Raw genomic sequence first — 14,061 nt, forward strand, 5'->3', positions numbered from 1 at the left:
TGGGTCTCTACGTGGGTCTATGGGTCTTTGCGTGAGTCTATGGGTCCATGCGTGAGTGTATCGGTCTCTGTGTTAGGCTATTGGTCTCTACGTGAGGCTATGGGTCTCTGCGTGAGGCTATGGGTCTCTATGTGATTCTATGGGTCTTTCCGTGAAGCTATGGGTCTCTGTGTGAGTCAATGGGTCTATGTGTTAGCCTATGGGTCTCTGCGTGAGCCTATGGGTGTCTACGTGAGTCTATGGGTCTCTGTGTGAGTATATGGGTCTTTGCGTGAGTCGATGGGTCTCTTTGTGAGGCTATGGGTCTCTGCGTGAGGCTATGGGTCTCTACGTGAGTCTATGGGTCTCTGCATGAGCCTATGAGTCTCTGTGTGAGCCTATCGTCTCTGTGAGCCTATGGATCTCTGCGTATGGCTATGGGTCTCTACGTGAGGCTATGGGTCTCTCTGTGAGTCTATGGGTCTCTACGTGAGTGTATGGGTCTTTGCGTGAGTCTATGGTCTATGTGTGAATCTATGGGTCTATGTGTGAGTCTATGGGTCTCTGTGTGAGTCTATGAGTTTCTGTGTGAGTCTCTGCGTCTCTGCGTGAGGCTTTGGGTCTCTATGTGATACTATGGGTCTCTGAGTGAGGCTATGGGTTTCTGTGTGAGTCAATGGGTCTATGTGTTAGCCTATGGGTCTCTGCATGAGCCTATGGGTGTCAACGTGAGTCTATGGGTCTCTGTGTGAGTATATGGGTCTTTGCGTGAGTCGATGCGTCTATGCGTGAGTCTATGGGTCTTTGCGTGAGTCTATGGGTCTATGCCTGAGTCTATGGGTCTCTCTGTGAGTCTATGGGTCTCTGCGTGAGGCTATGGGTCTACGCGTGAGTCTGTGGGTCTGTGCGTGAGTCTATGGGTCTCTGTGTGAGTCTATGGGTATCTGTGTAAGTCTTTGGATCCATGCATGCGTCTATGGGTCTATGCCTGAGTCTATGGTTGTTTGTGTGAGTCTATGGGTCTGTGCGTGAGTCTATGGGTCTCTGCGTGAGGCTATGGGTCTCTACGTGGGTCTATGGGTCTCTGCGTGAGTCTATGGGTCTATGCGTGAGTGTATCGGTCTCTGTGTTAGGCTATTGGTCTCTACGTGAGGCTATGGGTCTCTGCGTGAGGCTATGGGTCTCTATATGATTCTATGGGTCTTTCCGTGAAGCTATGGGTCTCTGTGTGAGTCAATGGGTCTATGTGTTAGCCTATGGGTCTCTGCGTGAGCCTATGGGTGTCTACGTGAGTCTATGGGTCTCTGTGTGAGTATATGGGTCTTTGCGTGAGTCGATGGGTCTCTATGTGAGGCTATGGGTCTCTGCGTGAGGCTATGGGTCTCTACGTGAGTCTATGGGTCTATGCGTGAGTCTATGGGTCTATGCGTGAGTCTATGGGTCTATGCATGAGCCTATGAGTCTCTGTGTGAGCCTATGGGTCTCTGTGAGCCTATGGATCTCTGCGTGAGGCTATGGGTCTCTGCGTGAGGCTATGGGACTCTACGTGAGTCTATGGGTCTATGCGTGAGTCTATGGGTCTATGCGTGAGTCTATGGGTCTCTGCATGAGCCTATGAGTCTCTGTGTGAGCCTATGGGTCTCTGTGAGCCTATGGATCTCTGCGTGAGGCTATGGGTCTCTGCGTGAGGCTATGGGTCTCTACGTGAGTCTATGGATCTATGTGTGAGTCTATGGGTCTATGCGTGAGTCTATGGGTCTCCTTGTGAGTTTATGGGTCTCTATGTGAGGCTATGGGTCTCTGTGTGAGTCTATGGATTTCTGCGTGAGGCTATGGGTCTTTGCGTGAGACTATGGGTGTCTACCTGAGTCTATCGATGTCTGTGTGAGTATATGGGTCTCTGCATGAGTCGATGGGTCTCTACATGAGGCTATGGGTCTCTGCGTGAGGCTATGGGTCTCTACGTGAGTCTATGGGTCTTTGCGTGAGTGTATGGGTCTCTGCATGAGCTTTTGGGTCTCTGTGTGAGCCTATGGGCCTCTGTGAGCCTATGGGTCCCTGCATGAGGCTATGGGTCTCTACGTGAGGCTATTGGTCTCTACATGAGTCTATGGGTCTATGTGTGAGTCTATGGGTCTATGGGTGAGTCTATGGGTCTCTGTGTGAGTCTATGGGTCTCTGCATGAGCCTATGGGTCTCTGCATGAGGCTGTGGTTCTCTACGTGAGTCTATGGGTCTCTGCGTGAGTATATGGGTCTCTGCGTGAGGCTATGGGTCTCCTCGTGAGCCTATGGGTGTCTACGTGAGTCTATGGGTCTCTGTGTGAGCCTATGGGTCCCTGCATGAGGCTATGGGTCTTTGCGTGAGGCTATGGGTCTCTACATGAGTCTATGGTTCTATGTTTGATTCTATGGGTCTATGCGTGAGTCTATGGGTCTCTGTGTGAGTCTATGGGTCTCTACGTGAGGCTATGGGTCTCTGTGTGAGTCTATGGATTTCTGCGTGAAGCTATGGGTCTTTGCGTGAGAATATGGGTCTCTGCGTGAGGCAATGGGGCTCTATGTGATTCTTTGGGTCTATGCTTGAGTCTATGGGTATATGTGTGAGTCTATGGGTTTCTGCGTGAGGCTATGGGTCTCTGCATGAAACTTTGCGTGTCTACATGAGTCTATGGGTCTCTGTGTGTGTCTTTGCATCTATGCGTGAGCCTATGGGTCCCTGCATGAGCCTATGGGTGTCTACGTGAGTCTATGGGTCTCTGTGTGAGTCTGTGGGTCTCTGCGTGAGTTGATGGGTCTCTGCGTGAGGCTATGGGTCTCTGTGTGAGCCTATGGGTGTCTACGTGAGTCTCTGGGTCTCTGTGTGAGTCTATGCATCTCTACGTGAGACTGTGGGTCTCTGCGTGAGGCTATGGGTCTCTATGTGATTCTATGGGTCTATGCGTGAGACTATGGGTGTCTACGTGAGTCTGTCGATGTCTGTGTGAGTGTATGTGTCTCTGCATGAGTCGATGGGTCTCTACCTGAGGCTATGGGTCTCTGCGTGAGGCTATGGGTCTCTTCGTGAGTCTATGGGTCTATGCGTGAGTCCATGGGTCTATGTGTGAGTCTATGGGTGTCTGCATGAGGCTATGGGTCTCTGTGTGAGACTATGGGTGTCTACGTGAGTCTATCGATGTCTGTGTGAGTGTATGCGTCTCTGCATGAGTCGATGGGTCTCTACGTGAGGTTATGGGTCTCTGCGTGAGGCTATGGGTCTCTACGTGAGCCTACTATGGGTCTCTGCGTGAGTATATGGGTCTCTGCGTGAGGCTACGGGTCTCTGTGTGAGCCTATGGGTCTCTGTGAGCCTATGGGTCTCTGCGTGAGGCTATGGGTCTTTGCGTGAGGCCATGGGTCTCTACGTGAGTCTATGGGTCTATGTTTGAGTCTATGGGTCTATGCGTGAGTCTATGGGTCTCTGTGTGAGTCTATGGGTCTCTACGTGAGGCTATGGGTCTCTGTGTAAGTCTATGAATTTCTGCGTGAGGCTATGGGTCTTTGCGTGAGAATATGGGTCTCTGCGTGAGGCAATGGGTCTCTATGTGATTCTATGGGTCTATGCTTGAGTCTATGGGTCTATGTGTGAGTCTATGGGTTTCTGCGTGAGGCTATGGGTCTCTGCTTGAAACTTTGCGTGTCTACATGAGTCTATGGGTCTCTGTGTGAGTCTTTGGGTCTCTGCGTGAGTCGATGGTTCTCTGCGTGAGGCTATGGGTCTTTGTGTGAGCCTATGGGTGTCTACGTGAGTCTATGGGTCTCTGTGTGAGTCTATGCATCTCTACGTGAGGCTATGGGTCTCTGCGTGAGGCTATGGGTCTCTATGTGATTCTATGGGTCTATGCGTGAGTCCATGGGTCTCCTTGTGAGTTTATGGGTCTCTATGTGAGGCTATGGGTCTCTGTGTGAGTCTATGGATTTCTGCGTGAGGCTATGGGTCTTTGCGTGAGACTATGGGTCTCTGTGTGACTCTATGGGTGTCTTCGTGAGTCTATGGGTCTCTGTGTAAGTCTATGGGTCTCTACGTGAGGCTATGGGTCTCTGCGTGAGGCTATGGTTCTCTACGTGAGGCTATGGGTGTCTACCTGAGTCTATCGATGTCTGTGTGAGTATATGGGTCTCTGCATGAGTCGATGGGTCTCTACATGAGGCTATGGGTCTCTGCGTGAGGCTATGGGTCTCTACGTGAGTCTATGGGTCTTTGCGTGAGTGTATGGGTCTCTGCATAAGCTTTTGGGTCTCTGTGTGAGCCTATGGGTCTCTGTGAGCCTATGGGTCCCTGCATGAGGCTATGGGTCTCTGCCTGAGGCTATGGGTCTCTACGTGAGGCTATTGGTCTCTACATGAGTCTATGGGTCTATGTGTGAGTCTATGGGTCTATGGGTGAGTCTATGGGTCTCTGTGTGAGTCTATGGGTCTCTGCATGAGCCTATGGGTCTCTGCATGAGGCTGTGGTTCTCTACGTGAGTCTATGGGTCTCTGCGTGAGTATATGGGTCTCTGCGTGAGGCTATGGGTCTCCTCGTGAGCTTATGGGTGTCTACGTGAGTCTATGGGTCTCTGTGTGAGTCTGTGGGTCTCTGCGTGAGTTGATGGGTCTCTGCGTGAGGCTATGGGTCTCTGTGTGAGCCTATGGGTGTCTACGTGAGTCTCTGGGTCTCTGTGTGAGTCTATGCATCTCTACGTGAGACTGTGGGTCTCTGCGTGAGGCTATGGGTCTCTATGTGATTCTATGGGTCTATGCGTGAGACTATGGGTGTCTACGTGAGTCTGTCGATGTCTGTGTGAGTGTATGTGTCTCTGCATGAGTCGATGGGTCTCTACCTGAGGCTATGGGTCACTGCGTGAGGCTATGGGTCTCTTCGTGAGTCTATGGTCTATGCGTGAGTCCATGGGTCTCTGTGTGAGACTATGGGTGTCTACGTGAGTCTATCGATGTCTGTGTGAGTGTATGCGTCTCTGCATGAGTCGATGGGTCTCTACGTGAGGTTATGGGTCTCTGCGTGAGGCTATGGGTCTCTACGTGAGCCTACTATGGGTCTCTGCGTGAGTATATGGGTCTCTGCGTGAGGCTACGGGTCTCTGTGTGAGCCTATGGGTCTCTGTGAGCCTATGGGTCTCTGCGTGAGGCTATGGGTCTTTGCGTGAGGCCATGGGTCTCTACGTGAGTCTATGGGTCTATGTTTGAGTCTATGGGTCTATGCGTGAGTCTATGGGTCTCTGTGTGAGTCTATGGGTCTCTACGTGAGGCTATGGGTCTCTGTGTAAGTCTATGAATTTCTGCGTGAGGCTATGGGTCTTTGCGTGAGAATATGGGTCTCTGCGTGAGGCAATGGGTCTCTATGTGATTCTATGGGTCTATGCTTGAGTCTATGGGTCTATGTGTGAGTCTATGGGTTTCTGCGTGAGGCTATGGGTCTCTGCTTGAAACTTTGCGTGTCTACATGAGTCTATGGGTCTCTGTGTGAGTCTTTGGGTCTCTGCGTGAGTCGATGGTTCTCTGCGTGAGGCTATGGGTCTTTGTGTGAGCCTATGGGTGTCTACGTGAGTCTATGGGTCTCTGTGTGAGTCTATGCATCTCTACGTGAGGCTATGGGTCTCTGCGTGAGGCTATGGGTCTCTATGTGATTCTATGGGTCTATGCGTGAGTCCATGGGTCTCCTTGTGAGTTTATGGGTCTCTATGTGAGGCTATGGGTCTCTGTGTGAGTCTATGGATTTCTGCGTGAGGCTATGGGTCTTTGCGTGAGACTATGGGTCTCTGTGTGACTCTATGGGTGTCTTCGTGAGTCTATGGGTCTCTGTGTAAGTCTATGGGTCTCTACGTGAGGCTATGGGTCTCTGCGTGAGGCTATGGTTCTCTACGTGAGGCTATGGGTGTCTACCTGAGTCTATCGATGTCTGTGTGAGTATATGGGTCTCTGCATGAGTCGATGGGTCTCTACATGAGGCTATGGGTCTCTGCGTGAGGCTTTGGGTCTCTACGTGAGTCTATGGGTCTTTGCGTGAGTGTATGGGTCTCTGCATAAGCTTTTGGGTCTCTGTGTGAGCCTATGGGTCTCTGTGAGCCTATGGGTCCCTGCATGAGGCTATGGGTCTCTGCGTGAGGCTATGGGTCTCTACGTGAGGCTATTGGTCTCTACATGAGTCTATGGGTCTATGTGTGAGTCTATGGGTCTATGGGTGAGTCTATGGGTCTTTGTGTGAGTCTATGGGTCTCTGCATGAGCCTATGGGTCTCTGCATGAGGCTGTGGTTCTCTACGTGAGTCTATGGGTCTCTGCGTGAGTATATGGGTCTCTGCGTGAGGCTATGGGTCTCCTCGTGAGCCTATGGGTGTCTACGTGAGTCTATGGGTCTCTGTGTGAGCCTATGGGTCCCTGCATGAGGCTATGGGTCTTTGCGTGAGGCTATGGGTCTCTACATGAGTCTATGGTTCTATGGTTGATTCTATGGGTCTATGCGTGAGTCTATGGGTCTCTGTGTGAGTCTATGGGTCTCTACGTGAGGCTATGGGTCTCTGTGTGAGTCTATGGATTTCTGCGTGAAGCTATGGGTCTTTGCGTGAGAATATGGGTCTCTGCGTGAGGCAATGGGGCTCTATGTGATTATTTGGGTCTATGCTTGAGTCTATGGGTATATGTGTGAGTCTATGGGTTTCTGCGTGAGGCTATGGGTCTCTGCATGAAACTTTGCGTGTCTACATGAGTCTATGGGTCTCTGTGTGTGTCTTTGCATCTATGCGTGAGCCTATGGGTCTCTGCATGAGCCTATGGGTGTCTACGTGAGTCTATGGGTCTCTGTGTGAGTCTGTGGGTCTCTGCGTGAGTTGATGGGTCTCTGCGTGAGGCTATGGGTCTCTGTGTGAGCCTATGGGTGTCTACGTGAGTCTCTGGGTCTCTGTGTGAGTCTATGCATCTCTACGTGAGGCTATGGGTCTCTGCGTGAGGCTATGGGTCTCTATGTGATTCTATGGGTCTATGCGTGAGTCCATGGGTCTATGTGTGAGTCTATGGGTTTCTGCATGAGGCTATGGGTCTCTGCGTGAGACTATGGGTGTCTACGTGAGTCTGTCGATGTCTGTGTGAGTGTATGTGTCTCTGCATGAGTCGATGGGTCTCTACGTGAGGCTATGGGTCTCTGCGTGAGGCTATGGGTCTCTTCGTGAGTCTATGGGTCTATGCGTGAGTCCATGGGTCTATGTGTGAATCTATGGGTGTCTGCATGAGGCTATGGGTCTCTGTGTGAGACTATGGATGTCTACGTGAGTCTATCGATGTCTGTGTGAGTGTATGCGTCTCTGCATGAGTCGATGGGTCTCTACGTGAGGTTATGGGTCTCTGTGTGAGGCTATGGGTCTCTACGTGAGTCTTCTATGGGTCTCTGCGTGAGTATATGGGTCTCTGCGTGAGGCTACGGGTCTCTGTGTGAGCCTATGGGTCTCTGTGAGCCTATGGGTCTCTGCGTGAGGCTATGGGTCTTTGCGTGAGGCCATGGGTCTCTACGTGAGTCTATGGGTCTATGTTTGAGTCTATGGGTCTATGCGTGAGTCTATGGGTCTCTGTGTGAGTCTATGGGTCTCTACGTGAGGCTATGGGTCTCTGTGTAAGTCTATGGATTTCTGCGTGAGGCTATGGGTCTTTGCGTGAGAATATGGTCTCTGCGTGAGGCAATGGGTCTCTATGTGATTCTATGGGTCTATGCTTGAGTCTATGGGTCTATGTGTGAGTCTATGGGTTTCTGCGTGAGGCTATGGGTCTCTGCTTGAAACTTTGCGTGTCTACATGAGTCTATGGGTCTCTGTGTGTGTCTTTGCATCTATGTGTGAGCCTATGGGTCTCTGCATGAGCCTATGGGTGTCTACGTGAGTCTATGGGTCTCTGTGTGAGTCCTTGGGTCTCTGCGTGAGTCGATGGTTCTCTGCGTGAGGCTATGGGTCTCTGTGTGAGCCTATGGGTGTCTACCTGAGTCTATGGGTCTCTGTGTGAGTCTATGCATCTCTACGTGAGGCAATGGGTCTCTGCGTGAGGCTATGGGTCTCTATGTGATTCTATGGGTCTATGCGTGAGTCCATGGGTCTATGTGTGAGTCTATGGGTCTTTTCGTGAGTGTATGGGTCTCTGCGTGAGCCTATGGGTCTCTGTGTGAGCCTATGGGTCTCTGTGTGCCTATGGGTCTCTGCGTGAGGCTATGGATCTCTGCGTGAGGCTATGGATCTCTGTGTGAGCCTATGGGTGTCTACGTGAGTCTATGGGTCTCTGTGTGAGTCTATGGGTCTCTACGTGAGGCTATGGGTCTCTGCGTGAGGCTATGGGTCTCTATGTGATTCTATGGGTCTATGCGTAAATCTATGGATCTATGTGTGAGTCTATGGGTTTCTGCGTGAGGCTATGGGTCTCTGCATGAGACTATACGTGTCTACGTGAGTCTATGGGTCTCTGTGTGAATCTATGGGTCTCTGCATGAGCCTATGGGTCTCTGTGTGAGTCTATGGGTCTCTGTGTTAGTCTATGGGTCTCTGTGTGATTCTATGGGTCTCTGTGTGATTATATGGGTCTATGCGTGAGTTTATGGGTCTATGCGTGAGTCTATGGGTCACTGTGTGTGTCTCTGGGTCTCTGTGTGAGTCTATGGGTCTTTGCGTGAGCGTATGGGTCCGTCTGTGAGTCTATGGGTCTCTGCTTGAGTCGATCGGTCTCTACGTGAGGCTATCGGTCTCTGCGTGAGGCTATGGGTCTCTATGTGAGGCTATGGGTCTCTACGTCAGTCTATGGGTGTATGCGTGAGTCTATGGGTGTCTGTGTGAGTCTATGGGTGTCTGTGTGAGTCTATGGGTCTCTGCGTGAGTCTGTGGGTCTATGCGTGAGTCAATGGGTATCTTTGTGAGACTGTGGGTGTCTGTGTGAGTCTATGGGTATCTGCGTGAGGCTGTGGGTCTCTACGTGAGTCTATGGGTCTCTGCGTGAGGCTGTGGGTCTCTGCGTGAGTCTATGGGTCTCTGCGTGAGGCTATGGGTCTCTGCGTGAGGCTATGGGTCTCTGCGTGATTCACTGGTGGACCATGCTCAGACCATCAATTTAGTAGACTTGAGGAGGACACGCTTTAAATTCCTGGCTCTCAGTGGGGCCAGCTCAGCGCTCTGATCTCGAAGCCACGCGCCCTCCTCTGTTAACATCGATTCTTCATCTCGTTGTTCAGGCATCACATCACAGGTTTGTAACAATCAACGCGTGTTAATTTTATTTCTTCCATTCGTATTGTACAGGGTGGCCAGAAAGTCGGGTAACACAGGGTTACTTCTCTGCTGTATTTATTTTAACAGAAATATGCCGAGTCACCCTTACAAAGGAGCTCATATTTTGCACAATGAGGACGACTGCCTGTGTTGCGATCGAAGCTTCGTGATATTTGTATTAACTTTATTTTTATTCTAGATTTTTTTCTTCTAGATATATTTGCATTATTTTATTGTCATTTTTTTCATCTACGTGACCATAGAATTAAAAGAGCTTATGTATAATCAAGGTTTGTGGGTTAGATCGTGTAAATATAAATGTTGCTTTAACCCGCCACCGCCTTACACAGCCAATTAGTAAGCTTTGCCACGTGAACAAAACGGGTCAATTAGCTTTCACTTCAGCACACGGATGCAGAGTGGAGAGAAAATCAGTATACACAACTCGACAATATTATAATATGAGGACCTTCATAGCTCAATGGGCTTTGCTCCTACTGGACATCCGTGAAAGAGAGCTTTGTAGCTCATCGGATTTCTCCTCCAGTCTAAGTAAATATCCTGATCCGGGCTTTGGAAATTAACTTCTGATTTTCCTGGACTTCTGAGATCACGTCGGGTTATTTCATCCACTTTAACAAACTTTAAAACTGACGAGCATTACACGTTAATGCACGATGCATGCGTTCTCTTGAAGTTGAATTTAGGACGTCTTTGTTTAAGATTACAGGTTTTGTAATCTATGAATATTAATCAATTCTATTTTGTTGTCGAAATTCGTTCAGGGATTTCTAAAGGACGGATTGAGGTGATACCCACGTGAAGAATACAATTTTACATGAATAATAATAATGATAGACACAACATTAACTTAATGAATAAACAATGACAATGTTATAATTGTGGCATTAAAATAAATGAAATATCCCAGTGTTTCCTGACATTTGGGCCGCCCGGTTAATATAGTATCTCCAATAGCCCCAAGACGCCCAGCGACCAGCAACAAAACAGCACCGTTAAAGTGGTAAATAGGTCGGCGTATAGTAATACGTTTTATTTTGATCGAGCGAGATTATATCCACGGGAAGAACTATGAGGAGAGAAGCGGTCGATGATCATTGTGATGATGGGAGGAGGGAATGAGAAGAACGGGTGATGGCGGTGGTGAGTGCCTCACTCACGGGACGCCTTGAGCAGGAGGTGCTCCGGTTTTTGCTGGGATGAGCAGAAGGGCGAGCTGGGAACGGCTTATTTTTTATTTTTTTATTTTCACGTAAATTGAATTCTTTCGCACCGTACGTAGCCAACCGTGCTCTTTGGTGGTGCGGGGGAAGGACAACCAACTAAACGCAAAAGCGGTCCTAAAGAAATGAGTTTTCATTATAGATGATTTTTTTAAAAAGTGCATAGCTCCAAGGAAGATCATTCCAGGCGGCCGCAGAAGCGCAATCTGAAAAGCGCGCACATTGCAGTGACCACCGTCTTTGTGCGATGGTTAGCCATGATGAAGAACTTCCCTGGGACAGTGCGAGGCAAGGAGCAAAAGATAGGTGAGGTGACCTGCAGTGTGATGAGTGGATGAGTGAGTGAGTGGGTGGATGAGTGAGCGAGTGAGTTTGGCGAAGTGAATTGTTGTGACCTGCAGTGTGGTGGTTGACCAAACAGTGTCCGGTACAGACCGAGTGCTCGACCAGGGGTCGAGGAATCTTCGAGTGATGGTCACGGGAACACGGCAGCGCTAGAAGAGCGATTTAAGGGGTGGGGGGGGGGGGGGGCGAACTGAAGGAAGAGCGTTCCAGACGGCCGTGTATCTGAAAGTGACGCTCGATTCGGCGACCGTCTTTGCTCGATGGCCAGCCGAAATCCGCCACGAGAGCGTAATTGTTTAACACAGGTTCCCATAGTCCACAAAACGTCAAGCGGCCAGCAACAAACCGCACCGTGCTCTCCCCCTCCACCTAGACCGCCCACCGCCGCCGGTGAACGTGTCGGTGAGCGCCGTGCGTGCCTCCTCCGTGATCGTGTCCTGGGACGTGGCGGACGGAGACTCCGTCATCGGTTACGCCATCTCGCAGCAGGTGGGCATCGTCACGTCGCCAGTGGGTTCACTGAGCGGGGTTTGGTGGCTCACACACGCATAGACAAAGACAAAGATCCCTGCGGATAGCCTCAACAGACTGTCGGGGCAAGTGCTGCTAGCGAGCACCTATGAAGGCCGGCACGGCACACGAAGGGGGGGGGGGGGTGACCAGAACCGCGCACCGGCAGTGGCGATGTTGACACACCGCGCCAGGTGCTCATTTGAAGCTGAGTCGACCAAGGGGAGCCCCAGGACCGCTTAGCGCAGCGTGCCGACCGTTACACTGCCGCTCCGCACGCGCGCGCACACACACACACACGCACACAACAACAACAACCGCCATTCGCCACTAAGTGGCGGTGACATCACCACGACGCTTGTGCCAGGCCATGTGCACCTTGAGGCCACGTGAAGCGTCGAACGCCCGCTGGCAGGAGGTCACGGGGCAGACCCAGGTGCCACGGGTCAACTGACTGATATGAATGGCTGATGCACCACCTGTGCCCCCTACTGTGCCAACCTGCTGTGCTTTAGCCACCCGGCACTCCGCTCGTTGTTGTGAGCATCGCTCCTCCGCCCTCCGTTGTTGTTGGAGGGCGACTGCCTCCAACTGCCCAGTAGCGTCCTTCACGAGCCTCCTCCACAGAGGCCGATCTTGACACCGCTGGTACCAGTCATCGGCAAGTCCACTCAGCTCCACGCCCTCCTGTACCACATCACTCCATCTCTTCTCTCGCCCGTGCCGCGCCAGTTTTGCCCCCTCGATCCGGCCAAACAAAAGCTGTTTCGGCATGCGGTGGCTGGGCATGCGGGCTACATGACCCAGCCAACGCAGCCTTGCCTGCCGGTGGAGCTAGATCTTTCAAGGATTTGTGAGCTCTTCACACAATCCAGCCTGGTTAAACCCAGGATGGGTCGTAGGCAGGTCAGCCTAAATGTTTCTAACCGGCGAAGATGATCCATTAAGGGGCCCACGTTTCGCAAGCGTAGAGAAGAGAGGGATTGACCATGGCTGAGAAGACCTGAAGCTTAGTGCGGAGTGACAGACCAGGTAGCTTCCACACAGCGTTACGCATCCGATGAAAAGATATTGTCGCTCGACTGATTCGGAGTGAGACCTCTGCTGTTAAACTGGAGCCGGTCATAATCACACTGCCCAGGTATGGGAAACTCTCCACTCTCTCCACAGCTGCCCCATCACCGATTGGGAGTTGTGGGGGTGGAGTGTCCGATGGTACAAAATACCCAGGCAGGTGCTTAGTTTTGGTGGGGCTGATGGTAAGGCCCCATCTCTTAGTAGCACGCTCCAGTCTCAGCAGCAGCGTCTCCAACTTCTCCTCTGAATGAGCAGCTATTACCAAATCATCGGCAAACATAACGTGGTTGAGTAATAGGCAGCCATCCCTTGACCGCACCCGGGCATCGATCAGCCTCCCATTATATCTGTACCATATGGAGATTCCCCCGGTACAGCTATTGAAGGCTTCATCCCAAGGTGTACAGGGAATAGCTCTGACTCCCGGCTACATAATTTTACCCGGGCCCGCTCACCATCATGAAGGTCCTTAATAATCGTGAGCAGAGGGTCAGGTACTCCAAAAGCACGAAGAACAACCCAGAGCCCAGGTCTACTGATGGTATCATAGGCCTTGACCAGGTCAATAAAGCAGAGATGTAGGTCTTGCTGGAATTCTCTACATCTCTGCTGTAGCAGACGGACAGAAAATATGGCATCTGTGCAGGACCGCCCTTTCCTGAAACCGCATTGGGGCTCCGCAAGCCTCTCCTCAGCGTGCCTGGCAAGGCGATGTTGAATAATCCTTGCCAGGACCTTTCCCGGCACACTGAGGAGTGAGATGCCCCTGTAGTTGTTACAGTCTGTGCGGTCCCCCTTCTTAAAGAGGGGGACCACCAGGGAATCCTTCCTATCCTGTGGAACCCGTCCAGTGGTCCAGACTGTTTTTATGATATCATATATGGCAGTCTGTGCACAAACGCCACCCTCCCTCAGCATTTCGCTTGGGAGATCATCTCTGCCCGCTGCATTTCCTGGTCTCAGACTCCGGATCGCCTTCAGTACTTCCTCAACAGATGGCACCTCAGCCAGCCACTCACAGGGGGTGACTTCTTCCAATATTTGAGGCACCGCAGCCTCAGCAGGGTCATCCTCACTTTGTGCCACGATGTTTTCCTGGCTGAGGGATTTTCCCTCCCCCAGGACCTCACAGAAATGTTCAGCAAATCTGCAAACTTGTTCCTGGGGGTCGGAGATTAGATCACCGTTTTTTCCCCTAATGATGGTAATAGGTGTGGTGCTGCAGGTTACTTTTTTGATGGAGTTAAATAGAGATTTGTGATCGTGGGCCACTGAGGCAGACTCCAACTCCTCAGCAACCCGCGACCACCACCCATCCTTGCAGAGCCTCACGGCTCTCCGAACCTCCGAGCGAAGGCTGCGGTAAGCCTCCTCATTCTCTGACGTGGGATTCTGTAGCCGATGACAGTGGGCCTGTCGCTTTTTCTCAACCATCCTGAACACCTCCTCTGTCAGCCAGGGTCTTTGGGGAGGTCTGGAGCGCGTACCCAAAGCAGCCATTGCAGCTGCATGAGTCACAATCCTAAACCTCGCCCATTTACCCTCGACATCAGGAGGAGTGGGGGACGATGCCAACCCCAGCCGCAAGCGATGATGATATTCTCTCTTGCAACTTTCATCAGATAACTGAGACTAG

The 14,061-nt window shown here is 51.2% G+C and overlaps 1 protein-coding gene across 1 annotated transcript in view; it reads left to right on the forward strand.

Annotated features, from left to right (window-relative positions):
• The window catches only part of LOC116955600 (fibronectin type III domain-containing protein 5b-like), a 105,270-nt gene that overhangs the window by 59,305 nt on the left and 31,904 nt on the right, over positions 1-14,061 (forward strand). The window contains exon 2 of the mRNA XM_032976754.2: positions 11,212-11,327. Within this exon, the coding sequence (XP_032832645.2) occupies positions 11,212-11,327 (116 nt within the window). The remainder of the gene's footprint in view (positions 1-11,211; positions 11,328-14,061) is intronic.

Source organism: Petromyzon marinus, chromosome 60 (assembly GCF_048934315.1).
Source record: "Petromyzon marinus isolate PM22_M1 ecotype Great Lakes invasive population chromosome 60, UKy_Petmar_22M1.pri1.0, whole genome shotgun sequence".
Lineage (NCBI taxonomy): Eukaryota > Metazoa > Chordata > Hyperoartia > Petromyzontiformes > Petromyzontidae > Petromyzon > Petromyzon marinus.